Source organism: Scardinius erythrophthalmus, assembly GCF_964197995.2.
Source record: "Scardinius erythrophthalmus genome assembly, chromosome: 17".
NCBI classification, from domain to species: Eukaryota; Metazoa; Chordata; class Actinopteri; order Cypriniformes; family Leuciscidae; genus Scardinius; species Scardinius erythrophthalmus.
The window spans coordinates 13,162,738-13,187,861 of NC_138237.1; the positions used below are offsets into that span (position 1 = coordinate 13,162,738).

At 36.3% G+C, this 25,124-nt stretch overlaps 1 protein-coding gene across 1 annotated transcript in view; it reads right to left on the minus strand.

Annotated features, from left to right (window-relative positions):
• Positions 1 to 380: 380 nt before the first annotated feature.
• LOC308705671 (uncharacterized protein) overlaps positions 381 to 25,124 on the minus strand; it is a 70,998-nt gene continuing 46,254 nt past the window's right edge. Inside the window, exons 10-68 of the mRNA XM_081390797.1 lie at positions 24,324 to 24,362; positions 24,190 to 24,243; positions 23,867 to 23,920; positions 20,698 to 20,805; positions 20,461 to 20,514; positions 20,282 to 20,335; positions 20,029 to 20,073; positions 19,853 to 19,906; positions 19,682 to 19,726; positions 19,430 to 19,483; positions 19,303 to 19,347; positions 19,173 to 19,226; positions 18,947 to 18,991; positions 18,344 to 18,397; positions 18,122 to 18,166; positions 17,449 to 17,502; positions 17,228 to 17,335; positions 17,066 to 17,119; positions 16,928 to 16,981; positions 16,503 to 16,547; positions 16,341 to 16,394; positions 15,416 to 15,460; positions 14,836 to 14,889; positions 13,836 to 13,889; positions 13,693 to 13,746; positions 13,526 to 13,579; positions 12,244 to 12,297; positions 12,007 to 12,051; positions 11,824 to 11,868; positions 11,627 to 11,734; positions 11,466 to 11,519; positions 11,329 to 11,382; positions 11,092 to 11,145; positions 10,889 to 10,996; positions 10,711 to 10,764; positions 10,529 to 10,636; positions 9,805 to 9,858; positions 9,620 to 9,673; positions 9,484 to 9,537; positions 9,277 to 9,330; positions 9,045 to 9,152; positions 8,874 to 8,927; positions 8,708 to 8,761; positions 8,519 to 8,572; positions 8,285 to 8,338; positions 8,018 to 8,071; positions 7,856 to 7,909; positions 7,684 to 7,737; positions 7,549 to 7,602; positions 7,410 to 7,463; positions 7,175 to 7,228; positions 6,877 to 6,894; positions 6,583 to 6,636; positions 6,425 to 6,487; positions 5,745 to 5,910; positions 4,768 to 4,877; positions 4,600 to 4,680; positions 2,716 to 2,898; positions 381 to 1,710 (exon numbers count right to left, since the gene is read on the minus strand). Of these exons, the coding sequence (XP_081246923.1) occupies positions 1,567 to 1,710; positions 2,716 to 2,898; positions 4,600 to 4,680; positions 4,768 to 4,877; positions 5,745 to 5,910; positions 6,425 to 6,487; positions 6,583 to 6,636; positions 6,877 to 6,894; positions 7,175 to 7,228; positions 7,410 to 7,463; positions 7,549 to 7,602; positions 7,684 to 7,737; positions 7,856 to 7,909; positions 8,018 to 8,071; positions 8,285 to 8,338; positions 8,519 to 8,572; positions 8,708 to 8,761; positions 8,874 to 8,927; positions 9,045 to 9,152; positions 9,277 to 9,330; positions 9,484 to 9,537; positions 9,620 to 9,673; positions 9,805 to 9,858; positions 10,529 to 10,636; positions 10,711 to 10,764; positions 10,889 to 10,996; positions 11,092 to 11,145; positions 11,329 to 11,382; positions 11,466 to 11,519; positions 11,627 to 11,734; positions 11,824 to 11,868; positions 12,007 to 12,051; positions 12,244 to 12,297; positions 13,526 to 13,579; positions 13,693 to 13,746; positions 13,836 to 13,889; positions 14,836 to 14,889; positions 15,416 to 15,460; positions 16,341 to 16,394; positions 16,503 to 16,547; positions 16,928 to 16,981; positions 17,066 to 17,119; positions 17,228 to 17,335; positions 17,449 to 17,502; positions 18,122 to 18,166; positions 18,344 to 18,397; positions 18,947 to 18,991; positions 19,173 to 19,226; positions 19,303 to 19,347; positions 19,430 to 19,483; positions 19,682 to 19,726; positions 19,853 to 19,906; positions 20,029 to 20,073; positions 20,282 to 20,335; positions 20,461 to 20,514; positions 20,698 to 20,805; positions 23,867 to 23,920; positions 24,190 to 24,243; positions 24,324 to 24,362 (3,801 nt within the window). The 3' untranslated portion in view covers positions 381 to 1,566. The remainder of the gene's footprint in view (positions 1,711 to 2,715; positions 2,899 to 4,599; positions 4,681 to 4,767; positions 4,878 to 5,744; positions 5,911 to 6,424; positions 6,488 to 6,582; positions 6,637 to 6,876; positions 6,895 to 7,174; positions 7,229 to 7,409; positions 7,464 to 7,548; positions 7,603 to 7,683; positions 7,738 to 7,855; positions 7,910 to 8,017; positions 8,072 to 8,284; positions 8,339 to 8,518; positions 8,573 to 8,707; positions 8,762 to 8,873; positions 8,928 to 9,044; positions 9,153 to 9,276; positions 9,331 to 9,483; positions 9,538 to 9,619; positions 9,674 to 9,804; positions 9,859 to 10,528; positions 10,637 to 10,710; positions 10,765 to 10,888; positions 10,997 to 11,091; positions 11,146 to 11,328; positions 11,383 to 11,465; positions 11,520 to 11,626; positions 11,735 to 11,823; positions 11,869 to 12,006; positions 12,052 to 12,243; positions 12,298 to 13,525; positions 13,580 to 13,692; positions 13,747 to 13,835; positions 13,890 to 14,835; positions 14,890 to 15,415; positions 15,461 to 16,340; positions 16,395 to 16,502; positions 16,548 to 16,927; positions 16,982 to 17,065; positions 17,120 to 17,227; positions 17,336 to 17,448; positions 17,503 to 18,121; positions 18,167 to 18,343; positions 18,398 to 18,946; positions 18,992 to 19,172; positions 19,227 to 19,302; positions 19,348 to 19,429; positions 19,484 to 19,681; positions 19,727 to 19,852; positions 19,907 to 20,028; positions 20,074 to 20,281; positions 20,336 to 20,460; positions 20,515 to 20,697; positions 20,806 to 23,866; positions 23,921 to 24,189; positions 24,244 to 24,323; positions 24,363 to 25,124) is intronic.

The window sequence follows — 25,124 nt, forward strand, 5'->3', positions numbered from 1 at the left end:
TACTCCTTCCTCATGATATTCAAACAATACTGGATTATGATGTCCTCATACACACTGCAAATTTGTGTGTTTTTTAGCAAGATGAATTCCGACACTTTCCATTGCTTTTCCAGATATTAACATTTTTAAACTTTTATGGCAAGTTCAGGTATGCAGTGATTTCCCACTTCATCCCATTCCACACAGATTTTCAGACGTTACAGACAACATTCAGAAAAGAAATACACACAAAAGGCGGCACAGCTAGGGCGCCTTGTGCTAAAGCAAATTGTACCTGCTCATGGATCCTCCTGGGGTATAACTGGCCAGCTGCAGTTCAGCTCATTAGCATGCTTTTTGGTTTGAATAGGGAAAAATACAACTTCACAAAACATTTTTTAAGAAACGGGTCGTGTTTCAAACAATGATACAAAACAGTTCGACACGATTTAAATGATACATTATTAATGCATTTTTTATAGCTGATGCTCAAACAGATGACCAGCATGTGATTTCTGATAACACCAAAAATACATAGAAAACACAATATACATTACAAAATAGGCTAATTGAACAAAATAAAGCACCTGTGCCTAAATTCAATGTGGTTTAAAATGTTATTAGTGATGTCGGCTTTAAAGCAATGCTGAATGATTCAATTTGGCTTCGTCTGATTATTCTCAACATTATCCAATATAATTTGTGTATTTTCTTACATTTATGTCATAAGTGCTCCCTGAGACCTACATACAGTAAATGTGAACTAAAGGACACGTCTCTATGACTTTTTGCATGTGCATTGAATTTCAGTCTCGTACCCATAATGCACATTAGATCACTGCTTGCAGTTATTTGCTGTGGTTAGTATTATTCCTCTCTTTTTGAGGACTATTATTGCTGTATTATAAATCTTAGCACCCATAAATCATCTAACCACATATTCGAACAATATTTAGGCAATATGACACTTTCTGAAATTAAACTATGACATGAACCGAGAAAACGGAAAGGTAGCACAGATTTCCTGATATTTAAACCTCATGGGAAGGTTAGCTGTGTCCTCACTGGGACGCTTTGTTTGTATCAGTCCTCCTTAAATCCAAGTTTGACAAAAGTGTCATTTATAAACTCCAAGTATGCACTTATATTGCCTTATAATGCAAAGTCTTAACATGATGCACATGATTAAAGTAGTATACAGCTGAAACTTGGACCATGCAACCACATAGTGGTCACGTCAGAACCCTATCATTACACTTGATGCGATCCAAGCGTCCTCTACAACGTTATTACAAGACCAGCTAGTGATTAAAAAACATTGCTAACTCAAATAAAATTAGTTATAAAACAGTACATCAATTACAAAACCATAAGTCCCTGTAAACAAAAAAAGGATATTGTCCATTTTTCGGGCAGCACCGGGAAAGACAGGACCCTTGTGTGGAGTCACTGTCTGAAGGACTTCTGTAGAGTATTTCATTTACCACAAGCCATAGATGCCACGTGCTTCTTCAGAGTGTTCTGTTTTCCTCTCTTTGTTGCTTGTATTTAAACACACAGAATGCACCGTTATCATTCAGTACGTCTCTAGCTAAAGCACACAGGGCCGATGGTGAAGCCGAACTCATGACTGCTGTTGCCAAAGATTCCTATGTCATGTAGAGGAAGCAGGTCCATGTCCTCAAACTGAAACACAGACTCACGTGGTCCGGGATCCATTTCCTTTGCAGACTGGTACACAAAACATAAACATAAAGGGTTTACAAATGGGTGTTAAAGGTGAAGAGTGTAAATTCTGCCACAAAATAAACTGTTTCTATTGGTCGGTCAAACATAGAGTCTCAACTTTTCCACTTAGCTGTTATTGGATATTAAGACAAAATCTGAGTTGATGAAAAGCTAATAATAATAAAAAAAAAAATATATATATATATATATTTAATATAATTAAATGCAATTATTTAAAATTAAATCACAATAAAAAATATATATTTTATATAAAAAAAGATTCAAAACAATATTTGTTTACCTGCATGTCATGTGTACATTAACAGACATGAGAGAGTCGTGCATATCTGAATAAATTATTAATTTTTTAAAATATTAACTTAAATATTAACTTAAAAATATTGTAGGTCAAAGGGGATCAGCTGACAAAAATCCCTAATGTAAACCAATAGCCAAATAGCGATTTAGGCTTTATTTTAGCAAGCTTACATTCAGGTCAGGCTTTCTATGCCTACTTTTCCCAATCTAATCAATTCTCCAAGGATAAAATCAAAACCAGCCCTACATTTTTGATTATAATAAGATATGCTTCTTGAGCACAAAATCAGTATATTAGAATGATTTCTGAAGGATCATGTGACACTGAAGACTGAAGTAATGATGCTGAAAATGCAGCATTATCATCTTAGGCATAAATTACATTTTTAAATATATTTAAATAGAAAACAGGTACTATTTTCAATTGTAATAATATTTCACAATATTACTGTTTTTACTGTATTTTTGATCAAATAAATGCAGCCTTGTTGACTTGATAAGTGACTTCTTTCAAAAACATTACAAAAATTGATATAGACCCCAAACTTTTGAATATTAGTGTACAGTATAGCAAAATAAGTTGATTCACTACTGCATGAATGAATCGTGGACAAAATATTCACCTGCGTTGAAGTGATTGAATAAAAAAATCCCTTTTTTTTATAACTAGTGCCATTAGACACCACGTACCACACAATCCTGTAATACTCCTAAATAGCTCTGCTTCACGGCGTCTGTGAGGAACTGGACCTGTCGCTGTGCCTGGCCCAGTCGGTGTCCAGGGTAACAGGAGTACGTCACTCTCTGCTCTGCTCTGTTGCTCTGGAGTCTTAGGAAACGCAGCTGAACCACACTGAGGGCTGGATACTCAAGCTGACCAAAGATGGACAGATGGGATTTGATGATAAAATGTAGAACACAGACTGTATACAGTTTACTGTATGCAACAACAGGGCTTAAAACCAGAGGTGGACAGTAACAAAGTACATTTACTTGAGTACTGTACTTAAGTACACTTTTTGAGTATCTGTACTTTACTTGAGTATTATTTTTTCTGGAAACTTTTTACTTTAACTTCACTACATTTGAAAGACAAATATTGTACTTTTTACTCCACTACATTTCTGTCAATGTCCTTGAGTAGAAAGTAACATCAGTCAGTGGATGATTTTGGTTGCAGGGGTTGCATTTTGGTTGGAAATGAAAGTTGGGTTGACATCAGAACCCTGCATCTGATTGACATCAGAACCCGACGTCAGATTGACGTTGGATATTGATTGAAAATAAAAGTCGGATTGACGTCAGAACCCGACTGATGTTGGTTTCTGACGTCAACCCGATTTTCATTTTCAACCACAATACAACGTCTGTCCAATGTTGGAGATCAACGTCAATCTGACATTGGATTCTGACATAAACCTGATTTTCATTTTCAACGTTGGGTTTGGTTTTCTAAATGCGAATTTTGTCACTTTTTTTAACAGTAAGGCTAACATATTCATACTAAAAGCCAAAAAACTTTAAATAGGGCAATATTTGAGGGAACAGCCATTTGGGTATCCGAAACCATTGTGGACGTTATTGAGTGCACTTATTCAATCTCACATTCAATCCCACTACTGGAATTGTGTTCTAGAAATAAATTTGATATTGATATGAGGGTAGGTATGCAGGCATAGATTCAGAGGCATACAGTACTTTAAGTATTACATACAACAATGCAACAATAATAAAACAATGCATTGACATTTACTTTTTACTTTTGATACTTAAGTACTTTTAAAAAACGAGTACTTCTGTACTTTAACTTAAGTAAAAATAGGTCTTTACAACTTTTACTTGTAACAGAGTAATAATTGACCAGTAGTATCTATACTTTCACTCAAGTAAGGAAGTTGTGTACTTTGTCCACCTCTGCTTAAAACTGAACATAAAAAGAGCAAGAATTTTATGGGTAATAAAAACAACATTATTAGAAGCTATTAACTTGGACAATAAATTAATAAATTAGCGCTAAAAGGACAGCTCAATAAAATAAAATAAAATTAAAAAAAGTCTTCATTTAGTCAGCATCATGTCACTCAAAACATAGTTTATTTTAGTTATTTAAAATTTAATTTTAATTTAAGTTCAAGGTTTTTATTTTCCATACAACAAAAAGGGAAGGTTACTGGGTCCAAAAAAACACATAAAAGTACCATTAAAGTAAACTATTGACTTCTTAAGTATACAAGTCGAGAGTCTGTAAGTTTACAACAAAAAGGGAAGCTAACTGGGTCCAAAAAAACACATAAAAGTACCATTAAAGAAAACTATTGACTTCTTAAGTATACAAGTCGACTTCTTAAGTATACAAGTCGAGAGTCTGTAAGTCTACAACAAAAAGGGAAGCTAACTGGTTCCAAAAAACACAAAAAGTACCATAAAAGTAACCTTGAGTGTCTGTAAGTCTACAAGCTCTGCAAATTTTCATTTTAGGTGAACTATCTCACAGTCAGACTCCCTTCTTGCCGATAACACAAACTTTGACCCAATATGAAGTAAACATTTCCACAGACCAATAGTACTACTTACTTTAAAACCTCCCTCCAATGAACTTAACCAGTAGAACTTGCTGTTATTCCCCAAGTCATTCAGCCAAGTCCTTATGGGCAGCTGTTGAAATTGAAAGAGCAATGATAAGATTTTGATGTTTTTTGACATCAAAGAGACACAGTAGTGAGGTGTTAGGTAGAACATTACGGTTGCATCTCTGGGGTGAAGGCAGGTTTCTGCTCCTGAATCTGAGAAGTTACAGTAGGCCAAAAAAGCATCTAACGGACTGCCTTGGTTTGGGTCAATGTAGTAGAAACCTGAAACAGTTACAAAAGTAGTTATTTAACAGACTGCTCTATCCAAAATAACGTACAGTATGCTTCATAGAACACAGACACGTCTTTTATATCGTTTTGGACCTAATTTTGGACCTTTTTAGTGCTGTTTATGAAATATTTTATTTATCCCATAGAAAACAATTGTAGACGTAGTTTGAATACTAAAAAAGCAGATGTGTTTTGAAGGCCTCATGGCCTACTACATGACTTTGAGAGAAGTCACACGGGAAAGAATGAGATTTTAGCTGAAGTTGCTTGCGGTTGGCATCTGCACTGATACTAAGTTGCTCTTTTGGTTCACATGGCCTTCAACATGTTCTCTTGATAAAAATAATGAGGCAAAAACATTGAATAATCACTTTGTGAGACAATCAAAATATGTTTTTGACTAGTTGGCAGTCGGCCACCCTTACAAAGAGGACAGGCAGGCCAATTAATGAAATAACTGTGGCGAAAGTGTTGGGGAGATTCCAGGAAGAGAAAAGGGAGGAGAGCACCTGCAACTGAGATCATTAGTTAAAGCTGTATAAAAGTGTTGCGAGTGAGATGTTCTGCAGGAATCTCGGCTATGTTGCTTTGTCCAAAAAAAAGTCTAATTTTGACTTCTGAACCTCTGCATCTTGAGCATTACTTTTGCAAGATTGAGAAGACTTTTCTCCACGATACTGTCCACTTGTTGTATCACCTGAGATAGAACTGAGCGTATGCGTTTAAAAAGTTTTTAAAACACCATAAATACAACCACAACCAAAAAATACAATTGTAATACAGAGATTTCTAAAGGACAGCACAAAGGAGAACATGAACAAACAGATAAATGTTTGAAAGATAGAGGTGGGCTCTGACCACTGGTGTAGTTGGGATGGCACAGCCACAGCTCCAGACAGGTAGAGGCTGGGTGCTGCTTGCTGCCATCCGGAGGGTCCACCAGCAGACGGAGGTCATGGTACAGAGAGTCCAGCAGTGTCTGAATCAGAGGGTAATTGGGCTTGTCTGAAATGTACATCAGGTCCTATTGGAGACGAAAAATTAAGACAAAGAGATTTACTATGCATTTTACTGTATTGTATTCAATGATATCAGAACAAAATACGAGATTACCTTCATTCACATTTAAAATAAAAACATTCTTTACTTCGATAAATGTATGAATCATGAAAAGAAAAAATATCAATGACTGAAAGCAAAAAAGAAGGTAAAATGGGCCTTGTTCTTACAAAAAAAAAAAAAAGAAAAAATCTAATTTTAAATGTAGACAGAAAATCCCAAAACCCTTGAAATCAGTTTTTTACAAATCCAAATTTCTAGGTGGCTTGGAATATCTTGATTGGAAATGCGTCTCAGTCTGAATAGTCGTTCAGGATGTATGTAACATCATGCAAAATATGCTCATTTTAGTGCATACAGTGAACTATGTGGCATTTGCTAGTGCCGTGTGAACAAGTCTTTAACAACATGATGAATGGTATTAAATGATCAGCAATGTATTTAAGAGAAAAGGGCCATTAAGTTTTTAAACAACTTGCCTTGATCTGAGTCATGGTCAGGTTCACAGTATTACCAGCAGGTCCTGGTGGCCCCGGTGGACCCTAAAATAATCAAACAAACACAGAAATAGTTATTTTGTTTCTGTTTTTCTGTTTCATATTGTTAAAAACACCGTAAAGTGTGTCTGGCAACTTACTGGAAAGCCCCTTCTTCCAATGGGGCCAGGAGGCCCCTGAAATCCCTTGAGTCCCTAAAATTAAAATGACAAGGGATATTTAACTGATGTACAAAACTTAACACGGTCAATTTAACATATACTGCAAATAAATAAATAAATAAATAAATAAATAAATAAATAAATAAATTATATAATTATAAAAATAACTGTAAAATATTTTATTTATGTATTTTTATGTTGTTTAATCTGGAACATTGCCTTATAACCTGATAGATGCTGACTAAAGAAAGCTTTGAAAATTACATTTCATACCTTGTCTCCAAACAAGCCCTGCAGGGTGGAGGAGATAAAAGAGAAATAAATTATAAATGATCTTCATGCTCATCCGGGAAAAAATAAAAAATAAAATAAAAAATCTGTGGCTGCGATAAAGCACTTCACTGTCCTTGCTTATGTCATTAAAAATGAATTAACCATGCTTTCATATCTTGAAAGGACAGAGCACAAGTAAATGCAACTGCAGCAGTTAATACAAATTAGGCTACGGTTTAAAAGGCACAGTTCGCTATTAGTTTAAATGCTGAAACATTTTTTAAAAAGACATATTTACCGGTAGTCCAGGTATTCCAGGTGTCCCTCTAGGCCCAGCAGGACCAATATTGCCCTTTAGGAAAAGTACATGCATTTCCTAATTAGTTATGTAGCAGATGCTTTTAACCAAAGCTACTTAAAAATGAAGGAGAAAGAATTGAGAGATATCTAAGATTAATGAACTGTACATGTATCATATTAAAAACTAAGAAAAAACAAAATAATATATGTTCTCAAGATGTTTTGACTTTTACCTGATCCCCCTTTGGTCCTGGGGGTCCTGGAGGACCAAGAGGCCCCAGACTCCCCTAAAGAGGATACATAAATACTCTTATAAGAGAATTGAATAGGTTGTACTGCAGAATCAGTGGATGTGCTTGTGATACACCATACCTTCAAGCCATCTCTCCCTGGTGGACCAAGAGTTCCCTGATCCCCTTTCTCACCCTATTATGGACAGGTTAAGGAATTAAGAATGTATTTTTAAGGCACAAAAAGAATCATTTCAGAGTACATTTTTAAAAGCACCTCTGCTCCTTTGACACCTTGCTCCCCAGGCTCTCCTTTCACCCCTTGGATTCCCTGTCAAGCATCAAGCATCTTAATATTATCCTATTTTATTCATTCCCACAATGCTATTTAATCCAAAAGATGTGAGAATTTTGAAATGGACTGTTCTGACCAGGAGTATCAATCTTACCATACTTCCACCCCATCCAGGATGTCCTTTCTCTCCTACATCTCCTCTCTCTCCCTATTGGACAAGGAGAAAGCAAGAAGGAAATACCTAACTTGTCCAATTTGAGCCATGGGTTTCAAAAATTAAGCTTGTCATGTGTTGATGTAATCTCTGAACTCTGACCTTTTCTCCTCTTGGTCCTCTGGTCCCCCTCAACCCTGCCTTGCCTCTTTTACCCTTTAGATGTCAAACACCAAAAAAAAAAAATTCATTTCATAATCATAATCACCACAATTTTACAAATGTTTGTCCTGCATTATGACATAAATGACATCAGAGTCTAAAATAACCTAAGTATATTCATGAAAATTTAATGTCACTAAACTTCGTTGTCTTTTACTTAGAGATTTGGAAACATTTAATAGAATCTAAGAGCGTATCACATCTTACCCTCCGTCCAATGTGACCAATTTTTCCAGGTGCTCCATCTTTGCCCTGAGCTCCCTAAAAATACATCAATAACCAAATTCAAATTTGAAATGAATTTGCAGATAAGAGTCCTGGGAAATCTGTATGCTTAAACAGCTCTCATATCTGACAGCAAGGACAAAGGCAAAGAGGAAGAACTTTTATTTTAGATAGCAGACAGGGATTAAGACAGAGAAAAGAACATTGTGACCTTACCTTCTCTCCTTTTATGCCTTCTTTTCCTTCAGGTCCTGGGTTACCCAAACGGCCCTGCAACAACCAAAACTCATTAAGGGCCTGATGATTAAGCAAACAGAGTTGAAACAAAGGTATAGTTAAATTAAGGTGTATCTATTTGTTGTCTCTTTTCTGTAAATGTACACTTTTGTCTCACTGGGCACTGACCTGAGCTCCTGGTAGGCCTGGTGAGCCCCTTGCCCCTTCCTCACCTTGTGGACCCTAAGGTAGTAGATTTGAATTAATATAACTGGGTTAATCAAACACATGTACTGTATTTCTATATATACAGCCATGCACAAAATGCCACACCAACTGATTTTAATGTCTGTACCTCCAAACCAAGCAGTCCTGGTGGCCCTTGTATGCCTTGAAGGCCGTCTGGCCCCTAAAGGGAAGAGATGGGTACATTTTGAACATGTAATAGATTTATTTACGATCAATTTAAAGAAGCAATCACTAGGGGAGTTCATCACAAGCTTGGTGGAGTTCATCACAAGCTCACCTCCACCCCTGGTTCTCCTTTATCTCCTGGGTCTCCTTTCTCCGCTTCAGGCCCTGGGAGACCTTTAGGGCCCAAATGACCTTGGGGACCAACTGATCCAACACCACCCTGTAGGTCAAGGTATGATCATGAATCAGTTACTCTGAGGTAAAACACACTGATCGCCCCTGTTGTTCCTAAGAACAGGCTATCATCTAGGAGATGAATATAAATATGAACAAATTCTCTTTACCTGTGTGCCAGCTTTTCCTGAGTCACCTCGCACGCCTTTGCGACCTGCAATTCCCTGAGGCACAAAGCAAAGATATGAATAACGTAACATAAATTAAACAGCTATTTTTTTTACATTCAAAATGCAATGCAAATAAGATGTTCCATGTTATGAGTTTTGCAGAATATATTAATATTGTAATGTATTTTCATTTAAGTGGATCAGAACCTCAGGTCCAGCATCTCCTGGCTCACCAAGTAAACCATTCGGCCCAGCTTCTCCCTAAACGAGATACTCAGATTTAGACCATAAAACGAAATTAAATAATCCAAAGATGCTCTAAGTGAACAATCAAATGTGGTACCTTGCTTCCTGGAGGTCCATCTGGCCCCACCAGCCCTGGATGGCCTGGTCCACCCTGAAACACAAGAAAACAGGAACTGTTTATCAGTAAGAACCATATCAAACAGGAATATAGGAGTCAATCATTCTCAGGTGAAACAGATCATAGAGTATAATGAACTATAGTAAAATAAGGATACTTCACACCTCTACACCTTTCAGACCAGCAGGTCCATTCCCGCCCATGAGGCCTGCCTCACCCTGACATAAAAACAGCAAACCATTAACAAAAATGCAATAAAATTGGATAAAAAAAAGATACCATGCATTTTACATGGTAAAAGACACATATTTTAGTGTTTTTCATGTAGGAAAAATACCTGCACCTCCATTCAAAAGTTTGAGGTCAGGAAGATTTTTTAAAGCTTCTGAAAGATCTCTTGCTAACCAAGACATTTATTTGATCAAATGTACAGTAACATACAACACTAATATTGTGAAATATTATTACATTTTAAAATAACTCATCTACTTTAATATATGTTAAAATATAATTTCTTTCTGTGATGGTCAGGCTGAATTTTGAGCAGCCATTACTCCAGTTTCACATGATCCTTAAAAAAGTATTAAAATTTACCGATTTGGTGCTCAAGAAACATTTAATTTATTATTAATCTTGAAAACAGTTTGTGCTGATTCATATTTTTGCATTTACTTGAAATAAATATTTTTTGTAATATTAGAAATGTATTTACTGTCACTTTTAATCAAATTAATGAATCCTTGCTGAATAAAAAATACCGATTTCTTTCCAACAGTCGCATACATCAAATGATACGATAAACAGAGAAGATACTTAATAAAAACATGTAAGGGTAAATAAAATGTTGTACAAACAAATGCATAATATGAAATGCTGATTTGCACTCACCAGCAGTCCAATTTGGCCCTTGGCTCCCTTGAGTCCCCTCTCTCCCTGCTCCCCCACGTCTCCCCACGGTCCCTCTAAACCAGTAAATCCTCGCGGCCCAATATCACCCTGAGGGGAAAAAAAGAAATATAGTACACATTTTCCCTTGTGAAATGACACTATAGCTGTAAAAGATGAATGACCTTTTCTCCTTTAGGGCCGGGGTCTCCAGCAACACCAATTGGACCAGCATCACCCTTCATCAGTAGAAAAACATCAATATTACTCTCTTAAAAGACAGTGAGACTGATCTATTTGAGATAGATGACTTTAGGGGTAAATTGCACAGTTGTGCCGACATTAAAAAATCAATCTCCACACCTCATTGCCTGCTGGGCCTGGTGGACCCATTGGACCTTTAGCACCTGGAGGGCCAATGTTTCCTTCTGATCCTTGAAGACCAAGCTTTCCGAAGGGACCTCTGTCCCCCTGCCAGTAGAAATAAATGTTAAAAGATACAAAAAAAATAAATATTTTTGTCTATAATTTTATGATAGTGCATATAATTTCAATTGTCACCTGACCTTATCACCTTTCCTTCCAGGAGCCCCCTCCAAACCTGTCGGACCAGTTAAACCCTACAGAGGTCAGAAAGCTTTCATCATATCTCAGTTGCCACCAATTTATTAAAGCTAGAACCATTTGAGACTGTGTCATTGTGATTTTACTCTGGTTCATTAAAACACCACATGGCTTAATGTTTTAGTTTGCCATTCTGTACTGAACATAAAGATCAAATAATTTTGCAGTGCCAATCTAACCTGTGGCCCTTCCAGTCCGAGAGGCCCGTTGTCACCAGGAGGGCCCATCATTCCCTGTGCATTTATAGCAACTTTTAGTGATTTCATAAGGAAACACAATTTGAGATACTCTAAATCTCTTAAATCACTTAAATCACCTGTTCTCCTTTCATCCCGTCTACACCTGGCACTCCATTTTCCCCCTGTAAACCCTGAAGAAAGATTTGCAACAATTTTAACTTGATGTCCATCAACGTCTTTCATATAGCAAAGCTTTTGAAATCCATGATTATGTATGGTAGGGAAAATTTCCACTTACTGGAATACCTTGGGGCCCGTTTGGCCCAGGTTCCCCTGAGAGCCCTTTACTTCCACTGGGTCCTGGTTTTCCAATGACCCCACTGACTCCCTGAAGTCCTGGAGGACCCTATATAGACAATCAATCATAATCAGCATTTGAAAATTAACAGCCAAACTGAGATATAATGTAAATGACAGAGCTGATTGTGTGCTCACACATGGCCCATCTGTTCCCTGACGCCCGGGATCTCCCTGACGGCCCTGCAGAGAGGTAACCCATTTATTTTACAAAGGAAATAAATGAAACCTTTTATATTTCAGCACTGCTTTATGAGAAATCAAACTTCACTGAATGAGTTAGGTCAGGATCTTTTATTTTCTTCGAGAAACAGTATATACCTGGGGTCCTGGCAGGCCTTTTTCTCCTACTGGACCAGGGGGACCCTAAAAAACACACATAAAGGTTAACAGTAGTCACCAAAACATGCAAATGGCAGTGTTACAGCAGTGGAAACTGAAATACATTTGTCCATAGAATGAAAGAAATGGAGGTACAACAACTGAAGTATAAAATTAAATTAATGATCTGCTCGATTTTTGATCCCAGTGTTTGTACTAGATCCATCACACACTTACTGGTGGTCCAGGCTTTCCAGGTGGTCCAGGAGGCCCTCTTAGACCTGGCTCTCCCTATGACAAAACAAATGTCTTTTTTTTTAGATCAAGTTACTATTAAGAAGACTAAAAACAGTGCGGCTTTGCTCTAAACCCAAGTAAGCTGTCTAAATTTTTAGTCATCATCATAATAGAAAGGTTGTTCAAAGCTTATAATGGATAGGAAAATCCCAGAATGCATAGTGACAAACTCAGAAAGTGATATGTTGATCAATAAAATACTTTATATAACAATTTAAGGTATTATGAAACATTATTTAACAAAATATTAAAAAAATTATATTCAGTTACAGTACTGAGAAATATTGACTTTAAATACACAGCCGTTCAAATGTGGTCAGTAAGATTTTTTAACGTATTGGAAAGAAGTCTCTTATGCTCACCAAGGCCGCAATTATTTTACAGTAAAAAACGTAATATTGTGAAATATTTGTGGAAAACTTTTTTCCAGGATTATTTGACGAACAGAAAGATTAGAACAGCAATTATTTTAAATAAAAATCTTTTGAAACATTATGTCTTTACTGTCACTTTTGATCAATTTAAAGTGAAAAAAATTAAATAAATGTATAACACAAAAGACGATATTTTAAAGAATGTTGGTAACCAGACAGTTGATGGTAGACTTTGACTTCCATAGCAGGAAAAATAAATAAAAATACTAAAAAGTCAAAGGCTACCATCAACTGTCTGGTTACCAACATTCTTTAAAATATATTCTTTTGAGTTCAACAGAAGAAAGAAATTCATACATGTTTGGAACAACATGAGTGATTAAATGATGACAAAATGTATATTTTTGGGTGAACCATCCCTTTAATGTGTCCATGCTGAATAGAAGTATTAATTAAACATTTTTATTTAATTAAAAAAACTTTCTGACCTACCTAAATAAAAATTCACCCAATGTCTGTGTGTGCTGTCATTTTCTCTTATATGTGTATCATGTTAGCTTAACAACATGCAAACTTTGTTCAAAGTCAACTTTGAGGTTAGTCAAATCTCTTCTGTTCAAAACTGATAATTGAGCTGCTGAGTGTTTCCAGCCATTTATAGGTTCCATTTAGGTTAGGATGTTGCCTTATAGGTCAACTTATTATGCAGACTTTGAGGCAGGTTCACTAAGATAAGAACAGAGCCTTTATCTGTGGTTATGCTTTGAAATTATAACTGTAATGTACAACAGCATAATATAATGACATGGGGGTTAATGCAGGATGGTTAAAGTGCAATTTGTCTTTACTCTGTCTCCAACGTGGCCTGGTCTTCCTCTCATACCCACGTTTCCTGGAAAACCCTTAAAAGAATATGACAGAGTTAGGTGGCTATGTCAAAACATCAACCTCAAGTACAATACTCCTCATCCTGCTCCCTTTTTCCTCTATAAAGCCCTGTAGAGGGGTCACTTACATACATGCCAACTGGACCCTGTGGTCCCTCCACTCCTGTCTTTCCAGAGAAACCCTGAGAAAAATACATACCAAAACATCATGAAAAATCAGCAGCTTGGTTATATGACTTATATGAGAGCAAAGAAATAAGTCGTAACATACCTTCTCTCCTGGTGGTCCTGGACTGCCCATGGGTCCCTCTCGTCCAGGCAGACCCTGTCATTGAAACACACAATCAGTACAGATTTAACAATCCATAAACAGATCACAATGCAGAATTTTTATTTTTGTATTAAGTTGCTGAAGTGATCTTATAGACCTTAGTCAGGGTAGCGCCATATTCGATTTTTAACAGGAATCAAAATGAGGTTGTGAGGAATAGAATACAGTGCGTTCAATGTATTGTACTGTAGTTTAACAACATAAAAATGACGTGATCTTTGACCTTTATACAGTGCGTGCCATTGTAAAGACTGTATGTCTATCCCTCACAGCCTCGTTTTCATCTGTTAAATTCAACATAGCATCTGCTGTAACCTGACTAAGGTCAATTCATCTAATTATGTTTATTCCTGTGAAGACAAAGCTGAATTTTCAGCAGCCATAACTTCAGTCTTCAGCGTCACATGATCCATCAGAAATCATTCTAATATGCTGAAGGGGGGTCAAGAGTTGAATCCTGTGAAACAACTACTGTTAACTTGTGTCTGAGCCGATTACCTCAAGTTTGTAAGTATGCTTTGTAGTCTGTCTTACAAGACAAGTTACACAAACAATGGCTGATTCAAAGATCCAAATACGCTTTGATCTCTATTTGCATGTGCTCCATTGTTGTGTGAGAAAGAGTAGAATGTGTGTAAGTGTAATAAAATGAATACACGGAGTAAAAAAAAATCAATACTATGAAAAATAATATGTAATATGGATTCAGTTTATTACGTTTTCTAAACATACTATAGGTAATAAAATTGGCAAGTCAAATAGGGGTCAGAGGGTGTCTGTCTTGCAAGCAGGGGATTTTTTTTTTCTATTAGGCTGACATTTTGTCATCATTCTTGTGCTTACAAATAAGCTATTCAGCTTCAGGCACAGCAGACTAGTAAACTCTGAAGTGATTTAAAGACGTGTGTGGAAATGACAGAGAATAGAGAAGAAAACTTACCATAGATCCTGGGGGTCCATCCTGACCAGGTTCTCCAGGAATACCTTGCAATCCCTGAGGTTTGAGAAACCAACCAAGAACTTAAAAGCCTGTGTGTTCATGTGTCTACCAGTGTTTCTGCTACCACCACTGACCATCACTCTTCTTGCCTACTGCATTTTACTGGAGTCATTTATAGCTGGTAGGGTGCAAATTAAACTTTGACAAGCTGCACATAACACTGGTGCCCACTAAATTCCTGGAAAGGCTGTCTTTGTTTGAATAACCTCTTTATGATTCATAAAAGGCATAGCCCATCCTCTATAAAATGTGATCATCGCTTTTTTATTTGATCTGCACTGGGAACTCAGTCTGCTGGATTCATGACAACAATCTGCATTATAGAGCTCCATTCACTGCCAAAAACAGCTCATTAATGGTAAATAAAGTCTGTTAGATGTGCTCAATATGAAAGCTTAGCAGTGATAAGTAAATAAACAGTTTCTGCCCAGTAGCTAAAGACTACATGACTTTATAAATGCTAATATAGACTTTAAAACCAATCGTAGTTGGGATATCACATAAAGAGTTCTGAACCCACCGTTGGTCCTTTACTTCCTGCATTACCCACAAGGCCTTGCAGTCCCTGGAGCACAAGAAAGAACAATGAGAATGAATTTGAACTTTTTACAGTCTCTGTTGAAGTACCAGTTTATTCTTACTAGAACCTTTATTGAGCTATTTATAGTAATTGTAACAATAGACGAATGTATCTGTATTTATTATAATACTCTATTCTACTACTAAATTCTAGTACCCTCCTTCCGAAATACGAAATGTGCTGTGATTGGTTAGATGGCCCAGTGTGTCGTGATTGGCACAGCTTAGCTCGTGTTCGGGAAATGTCCCGCCCCTCCATAACTGCGAGTTCTTCTGTAGTGTAAATATTAATGACGGCGTGAACTTCAAACCAATCCGAGCCCAATTCAGACCCTGACAATGTTAACGAACAAGAGGATCGTGCAGAAGGGATTTCATGCACAGACTTTGCAAGCATGGATTTTATGTTTCAGAGTGGTATGTTTTTGTAATTTTCTTATACATTATAGATACTATGTTATCTACCCTTTAATCGTGATATTTGTTGGAAAACTAAGATACTGTAATACAAACAGTAATCGATAACTAAACCATGGTTAATTTTTCCTAAGGAGCAGTAAACCGTCTTACAAAAGCGAGAGCTTACAAAAGCTACAGTAAACAAGCTGTTCTCCATAAAATGTGCAGCACACAGATAAACTTTTGGGTTTTAATGTTCAGGAACAGTGTTAAAAATAAGTTAACCACTCAAAGTTTGAATAATAGGATCCCTTTAAGACTAGAATAAAGTCTAAAATTAGAAACCATAATATAATGTTTTCATAATATAATGCAGCCTTCTTGCTTTTATATATTTTTAATTGAAGTAAAATGCATCAACGATATCTTTTTACAGTTATCATGGTATTAGAATATAGAATGGGAACCTGTGTACCAGGCTTTCCTTCAGCTCCAACAGGTCCAGGTGGGCCAGGTAAACCCTGCAATAAACACCATCAACACTGACATCATCAACATTCTACACAGAAGATTGATAACGGGGAGGTAAGGATTTCCATTACTCTCAGCCTTTGTGTATGGACACTTACAGGAAGTCCAGGCATGCCATTGTGACCCCTCTGCCCTGTTCGTCCCTGAAAATGTATTGAGACTTCATTAAATACAATATCAAACAGCTTTTTTTTTTCTATTTGTAATACTTTAAAGCTTATGACCATAATACACTACCATTCAAATATTTGGGGTCAGTAGGATAATTCTTATGCTCACTGCATTTATTTGACAAAGAAATACAGTAAAAAATGTCATATTGTGAAATATTATTACAATTTAAAAGAACTGTTTTCTATTTTAATATATTTTAAAATATAATTTACTACTATAATACAGCTGAATTTTCAGCATAATTACTTCAGTCTTCAGAGTCACATGATCATTAGTATTAAATTATTTAAAAAAAAAACGTACTGACCTCAAGCTTACATGGCAGTGTATATACAATAAAGTGTATTACCTTTAGGCCTCTAGGACCAGGCTTTCCAGGGAGGCCTTCAGGACCTCTGCTCCCCTTCAGTAAAATGGACATTTCACATTAGTAATGAAGAATATTACACTGTAAATCCTAATGCCTATAGTACAGAGCATCTCTGACCTTTAACCCCTCCTTGCCCACTTTGCCATGCGTACCAGCCTCTCCATCCTCTCCCTATGTGTGAGAGGAAATTGTGTTATGACTCCTAAGACTAACCGTGGACTGGCAAATAAACTAAAAGCAAATGTGATATAAGTGAAGCAATAATAGTGTAACTCATACCTGAATACCCAGTGGTCCTGGCAGACCTCTGATGCCTGGGAAACCAGGAAAGCCCATTGGTCCCTGCTCACCTTGAATGCCCGGAACCCCTGGGGCTCCTCTAGCACCCTGGGAGGAAAATACAATTTTCAACAAGTAACATCTGTTGTCATGAGGGTAACAACCTAGAACAATGTGCAATGTAGACTGTATATATACTTTAAATCATATTTAAAGTTTACTTTGTTTCCTTTAGGTCCAAAGTCTCCCTGGTCTCCATCAGGTCCTCTGTTACCCTTAAAGACAGTAAAGCTATTAGAGCCAAAATAAAAACTCAGAGCAGAGTAGTTGCACGATATACCGGTACTAGAAAGGTATCGCAATACCCTGCTATTAAAAACAATATGATGATAACTTTTATTAGTACCGGTACTTTAAGAGTGACAGTACTAAATAATAAGAGCAGTATTTCTTAATCTGCGTAGCTGTGTGACAGCAGGAGTCAGGACGTGTACATTCACTAAACAACGGAAACAGAACAGTAAAATATATACGTGCAGCACTTGACAAAGAAACTTGCATGCATGAGAAAGTAAAGTGCGGGACGTGCTCGTGCTGCCGGGCTCAGACCTGAAGCGCGCGCACACGCCGTTCAGACAGCATACGATCACGACTTTAGTTCTCTTCCGCGGATTATTAGGTTTGAATAGTCAAAATGATATGTAAAAATGCACGTCCTGGCGAGTATTCACGTAAACACAGTCGGGTATGTCTTTAGTGAACGTAAACCGTTTGTAAAAAGAACTTAATGTGATTAATGTTAATCCAACAACAAAAGAAAATAGACAGTCACCCAATGCTTGACTGACAACACTAGAGCAGAGACAGGTTAAAATAGAGATGGCATGAACTTACTTTGATACCAGTAAAACCTTTTGAACCTTGTGTTCCTAGTACACCCTTAAATGAAGAAAACACTAGTAAGATTAACCAGTACATGTAAGAATCAGGACATAACCTTGGTTACATTTGAATGACACAATTACAAAAAATGCATTGGGAAATATTTTATATGCGTATATATGTTTTTATACGTATTATATGTGTATTTTTGTATATGGGATGAGTGGCTTTTACCATTATTCCTTCAAATCCTGGCTCCCCTCTGAGGCCCATTGGCCCTGCAGGTCCCTGTAAATGAACAGGGATAAGAAGGTATACTACCGTTCAAAACTTTTATTCAGAAAGAATGCATTAAATTGAACAAAAGTGACAGTGAATGCATTTATAATGTTACTATATATATATATTATGCTGTTATTTTAACTTTCTTTTCATCATGGTTCCCTGGTTTCAACGTTGATAATAATAGGAAATGTTTTCTGAGCATCAAATCAGAATATTAGAATTATTTCTGAAGGATCATGTGACACTAAAGACTGGAGTAATGATGCTGAAAATTCAGCTTTGCCATCACAGGAATAAATTAAAAGTTATTTTTTAGAGTGAAATAATATTTCACAATATTCAGTTTTTACTGTATTTTTGATCAAATAAATTGCAGCCTTAGTGAGCATAAGAGAAATCTTATCAACCTCAAAGTTTGAACAGTAGTGGATGTGTTCAGATTAAATATCTTGGTAGAATGTTTAACAGCATGAAGGCCTGATCATTACTGAGTTAGGAAGATTAAAGAAATTTAAAGAAAGATATTTCACTCTGTGAGAAAAAAGTGCTTACAGGCTCTCCTTTAGGACCAGGAAAACCCTCCCGCCCTGACAGCCCCTAGTGAAGAAACATATGAATGCAATAATATGGATCACGTTCAAGTAAAATATTGTTTGACAAAGCCTGTCACTAGTATGCATATATTAGCATGCAGATCCCTAAAATAACCTCCAAGACTACCATATCTTTAAACAATCAATTAGATTCATATAGTAGACAATTTATATAAGACATTCACCTGTGGACCTCTTTGTCCTGAAGGCCCGACCTGTCCCTCTAATCCCTGGGGACCCTAATAAATGACATATATGTTATGTAGAGGTCATTTATCAGCAACATTACACTGTCCCAAATAATAAATAGCATACCTGTGGCCCCGGAAGACCAACAGCTCCTGGAGGTCCAGGCTCCCCCTAGAAAATATAACAGAAATTGTTAGTATGTCACGGATTGATATAATTGAGTGGAACAGTATGAAACAGCCTAAACACTTACACGCGACCCATTAGGCCCCTGGGCACCAACCACACCTGTCCAACCAGGAGCTCCCTGCAAACATTTAAATAAACTGAGATTGAAAGAAAATGGACAAATAATACAAGAAAAGTAAGATAAAATACAGTGTAATGAAAAGGAAGGTCATTTATTTTTTAAACAGGAATCATATAATGTAGTGTCAATGCAATGGTGGTTTAGTCAGTACGTACTGAGTCACACCATCAGTTTGTGATATTCTGTATTACTCACAGGTGCACCTGGAAGACCTGGTGGTCCACCCATCCCATCATCCCCCTGTAAACAGTAACATAACTAGATTAAGATTAACTAGACTAGGTCCTCATGTTATATATACACGTGTGCATTTGATAAACAAATGTTGAGCATTTAGTGCATTATAATCATTTTGTCTTCACTTACATCTGGCCCTGGATGCCCTTCAGGGCCCTCCATCCCTCTCATGCCTTGTGGACCCTGAAGAATAATTCAAATACAATTATAACTATGTACATTAAAATGACAAAGCCAGATGTAATTAAAGAATCAGTCTTTATTATTCTGTTCATTCATAGCTACAACTAAATTAGATGACTTACAGGAGAGCCGACAGGACCAGGAGAGCCAGGTGCTCCTTTTGAGCCCTGTAAATGTGAACCACGGGTTAAATATGTTCATAAACGCTTAAAATTACCAAGCACTGTTCCCAGAATGATGCAACTGTAGATTATAAAAATAGTGTCTGTTTAATAGTTTTTTGCTTGACCACTAGATGGCGATATATACAAACAATGCACCCTATAAAATAGGGTGCTTGAATTTATATTGACTATTGGTTTAATGATGGCTTACTTTCTCACCGGCTTTTCCCATATCTCCACATGGACCCTCTGGTCCAATAATGCCCTGCAAAAAAATGTATAGTGTTAGTCCTTGGGGTAAAAAGGTGCCGTGTTGAAGGGTATAAATGATAGTTCACCATGGGATTTGAACCTACAACATTCTAGTGACCAGCCTCAATTTTGTCTCACCTCCTCTCCCTTTTCTCCTGGTGAGCCTGATTCACCTTTATAGCCTAGAGGACCCTGTGTTTTAGAATTTAAAACTGAATTTTAAAACTGTTGTGTTAACAGGAATCAGGAAACATCACACAAATTAAAACACTTATAGGTCAGGATACTAAAATAAATTGCTTATTTCTGCCAAAATGAAGCAGTCTGGATCAGAGTAATTTGTGTATGGTGTAAGAAGTAACATGGTTACTTGACCTTTGGTCCTGGAATTCCTGGAGACCCCCGAGGCCCGTCCAGTCCGTTTTCCCCATCCTTTCCAACGATTCCTGCTCTTCCAACCACACCATTTGGTCCACGGTCACCCTTCAAAATAGCACAGATTAGATCATTATAAAAGAAGGAGAAGTTTATGTGAATCTTAATAGCATGAACTAATACTGTAACTGTGGCTATGTAATGTAATGTCTAAAACTCTCAGTGCTGGTTGCTTATAGTAGATCTACAGGTACTAAATTTACTCTTGGAGAATGTGCAGATGGATGCTAAACATGTTGGTTTTCTGACCTACAGTTAAATTACATCTAAATACAGTATATCAGAAGGGTGAAGTGATTTAAAAGTAATATAAAGTGATAGTTTCATGTTAATGTGAACATAGTTGATAATGTCTTGTGAATACAAATAGGTTAAATCTTAATTTATACTTAAAATCAGGTATAAGTCAAAATATCTAGTCTGTGCATTAGGCCTTGCAATGTAAATGCATCCAAAGAAACCTGAGATTGATTTCTTGACCTTAGCTGATGGATTTGATTAATATGATATTTTATTCAGGAGCAGGAACACCACCTGGAGGCGTGAGAAGCGGTATGTGCAAGTTTGTTATTCTGTCTGTCTGTCTGTCTGTCTGTCTGTCTGTCTGTCTGTCTATCTATCTATCTATCTATCTATCTATCTATCTATCTATCTATCTATCTATCTATCTATCTATCTATCTATCTATCTATCTATCTATCTATCTATCTATCTATCTATCTATCTACATTATCTATCTATCTATCTATCTATCTATCTATCTATCTATCTATCTATCTATCTATCTATCTATCTATCTATCTACAGTATCTATCTATCTATCTATCTATCTATCTATCTATCTATCTATCTATCTATCTATCTATCTACAGTATCTATCTATCTATCTATCTATCTATCTATCTATCTATCTATCTATCTATCTATCTATCTATCTATCTATCTATCTATCTATCTATCTATCTATCTATCTATCTATCTATCTATCTATCTATCTATCTATCTATCTATCTATCTATCTATCTACAGTATCTATCTATCTATCTATCTATCTATCTATCTATCTATCTATCTATCTATCTATCTATCTATCTATCTATCTATCTATCTATCTATCTATCTATCTATCTATCTATCTATCTATCTATCTATCTAGCTAGCTATTTACAGTATATATCTACAGTATCTATCTATCTATCTATCTATCTATCTATCTATCTATCTATCTATCTATCTATCTATCTATCTATCTATCTATCTATCTATCTATCTATCTATCTATCTATCTACAGTATCTATCTATCTATCTATCTATCTATCTATCTATCTATCTATCTATCTATCTATCTATCTATCTATCTATCTATCTATCTATCTATCTATCTATCTATCTATCTATCTATCTGTCTGTCTGTCTGTCTGTCTGTCTATCTACAGTATCTATCTATCTATCTATCTATCTATCTATCTATCTATCTATCTATCTATCTATCTATCTATCTATCTATCTATCTATCTATCTATCTATCTATCTATCTATCTATCTATCTGTCTGTCTGTCTGTCTATCTACAGTATCTATCTACAGTATCTATCTATCTATCTATCTATCTATCTATCTATCTATCTATCTATCTATCTATCTATCTATCTATCTATCTATCTATCTATCTATCTATCTATCTATCTATCTATCTATCTATCTATCTATCTATCTATCTATCTGTCTGTCTGTCTATCTACAGTATCTATCTACAGTATCTATCTATCTATCTATCTATCTATCTATCTATCTATCTATCTATCTATCTATCTATCTATCTATCTATCTATCTATCTATCTATCTGTCTGTCTGTCTGTCTGTCTGTCTGTCTGTCTGTCTATCTATCTATCTATCTACAGTATATATCTACAGTATCTATCTATCTATCTTTCTACAGTATCTATCTACAGTATCTATCTATCTATCTATCTATCTATCTATCTATCTATCTATCTATCTATCTATCTATCTATCTATCTATCTATCTATCTATCTATCTGTCTGTCTGTCTGTCTGTCTGTCTGTCTGTCTGTCTGTCTGTCTGTCTGTCAACTCCTTCCCATAGCAGTGCACTCTACTTCATTAAATGTTAACAGAAGCTCAGTTTAGCAGTGATTCATGCATGGGCTTTGGGAAGTGGCATGTCAGTCACAAACCGCAATGGGGAATGCAGATACAAAGGCCTTTGTTCACATCTGTGGTTAAATCTCAACAATGATTGGGTGGGGCAGTGTGTGTAATAACTACCACACAGTTCAATAAAAAGGCAGCTAATTACTGTAATTGCCACTAATTTGAGGTGACATGATGTCTTGCTCTGTCAAAAAAAGCTAATATTAGTCCATTTACAAATACAGCACTCTTGACAGACTGTCGTATTTTCTTATTACGAATACGATAAGATCGTGTGATGGATTTTTTAATTAATCATAACTAACATTTATTTTTATTGCAGCATTAACAATTATATGCTTTTGAAGCAAACCTAAATGTTTCCAAACACTTCAGTCAAAGTCACTCATGAAACTAGACTTAAATATATAAACTCATGACTTTGAGTAACAAACTGAAGTAAATCAAGAAAACAGAGTTTGCTTCTACCAAGTAACAGAAGGGTTTGCTGAATTATGCTTATAAAGAACCAATCATATTGGAGAAAAAATATGTAATGAATCATGTCACCTTTGCTATGCGCCTATTCTATAAAAAACTGTTGTATTCTTTTTTGCTGGTGGGATTCTCTCTGAAATTAGTCTGAGATCCTCCAGCGTTGATTAAAGCATATTCAAAGGCATTGTCTGGAGTCTGTTTAGTTATTGCTGTGCAGCAAATTAGTGGAGCACTAGATCTTATTTCCCAAGTGATAGTGTTCTTAGGGGTCAAGACATTGACTGACTCAGCCAACGTTGATTAGGAGACGCGCTAGAGGATACATGTTATTGAACGAGGTTAATAGTTTTACGATAGCAGTAAGGATACTTGCCATAACAAGCACCACTGATAAAAATGATGCTTGCCATAGTAAGGACCACTAAAAATGAGAATGATTGCACTATAGGATATTACCATGTCTCCCATTTGTCCTGGACGGCCTCGTTCACCTGGCGCCCCAGGTGGCCCCTAGTAGAGAAGAGAGAGAAAGAGAGAGAGAAAGAGAGAGAGAGAGAGAGAGAGATAGAGAGAGAGAGATAGAGAGAGAGAGAGAGAGAGAGAGAGAGAGAGAGAGAGAGAGAGAGAGAGAGAGAGAGAGAGAGAGAGAGAACATGATTTAGCAGAGCAGGTGTTGTCATCTGAGATCAGGAAGTACTGAGCTACATAACACAGGTGTCACTAAACCTCATCAAAGTCTAATTAAAGCAGCTGGTACACACAGACAGGATCTGACTCACCTGCCGCCCAGGTTTTCCCATCTCTCCTTCCGGACCAGGCAGACCTTGCGCTCTCTACAAGCTCACAGGAAATAGAACAGTGTCAGGGATATTCCATGTTCAGAAACATAAATCACACAAACATGTATACTTACAGGCCAGCCTGCAAGGAGAAGCTGGAAGAACGATGTTTGCTGGAGGAGAGAGTGAGAGAAAAATATTTCATTGATTTGAGCCATCACATGACTATCCATGTTTATCACATCTTCCAAATCACTGCTGATATTAAAGCATTATCTGATAATCTGCAAAGCTAAACCTCCTAAGAAATGTTTCTGATTGGTAGGGCTACACAGTATTAGGAAACAATGACATTGCAATATTTAGTTTTTCTACAATATATATTGCAATATGAAAACATATATTTAATTAATTTAATTCAAGTCACTAGATTACCTGAATAGCTATAGTTGAAAAGAACTAATTATCATAGAAGGGGAGTGCATCTGCATGAATAATAATAATAAAAAAATCCTTCTTTTAAGCATGAAACATCCTTTTAGGGTAGAACAATATGGGAAAATGGGAAAAAAATAAGTGTTCACACTTGGGTATACTCTTTACATGAACCAACTCAAGCCTCTTTAAGTAACCATAAAGTAAACAGACTTCAGACTTGAGTTCCACTTGAGGTTTTCAACATTCCCACTGTTTTTGAAGTGCAGTTGTGTTTTTAATTAAAATAACACCCTTCACGATTTTACTATTGCAAATCGAAATGCAAATACTCTATTGAAAATCAATATCAAGATATGGCATCAGTATTGATTCTCTATTTCAATGTATTGTGCAGCCCTACTAATCGAGGTCAGGAGAATTCAAAACCAGCCTAATTATACTTCAGCTTCCTTGGGCAGAATAATTGGTGAGTCATTCAGACAACCCACAAATTAGCC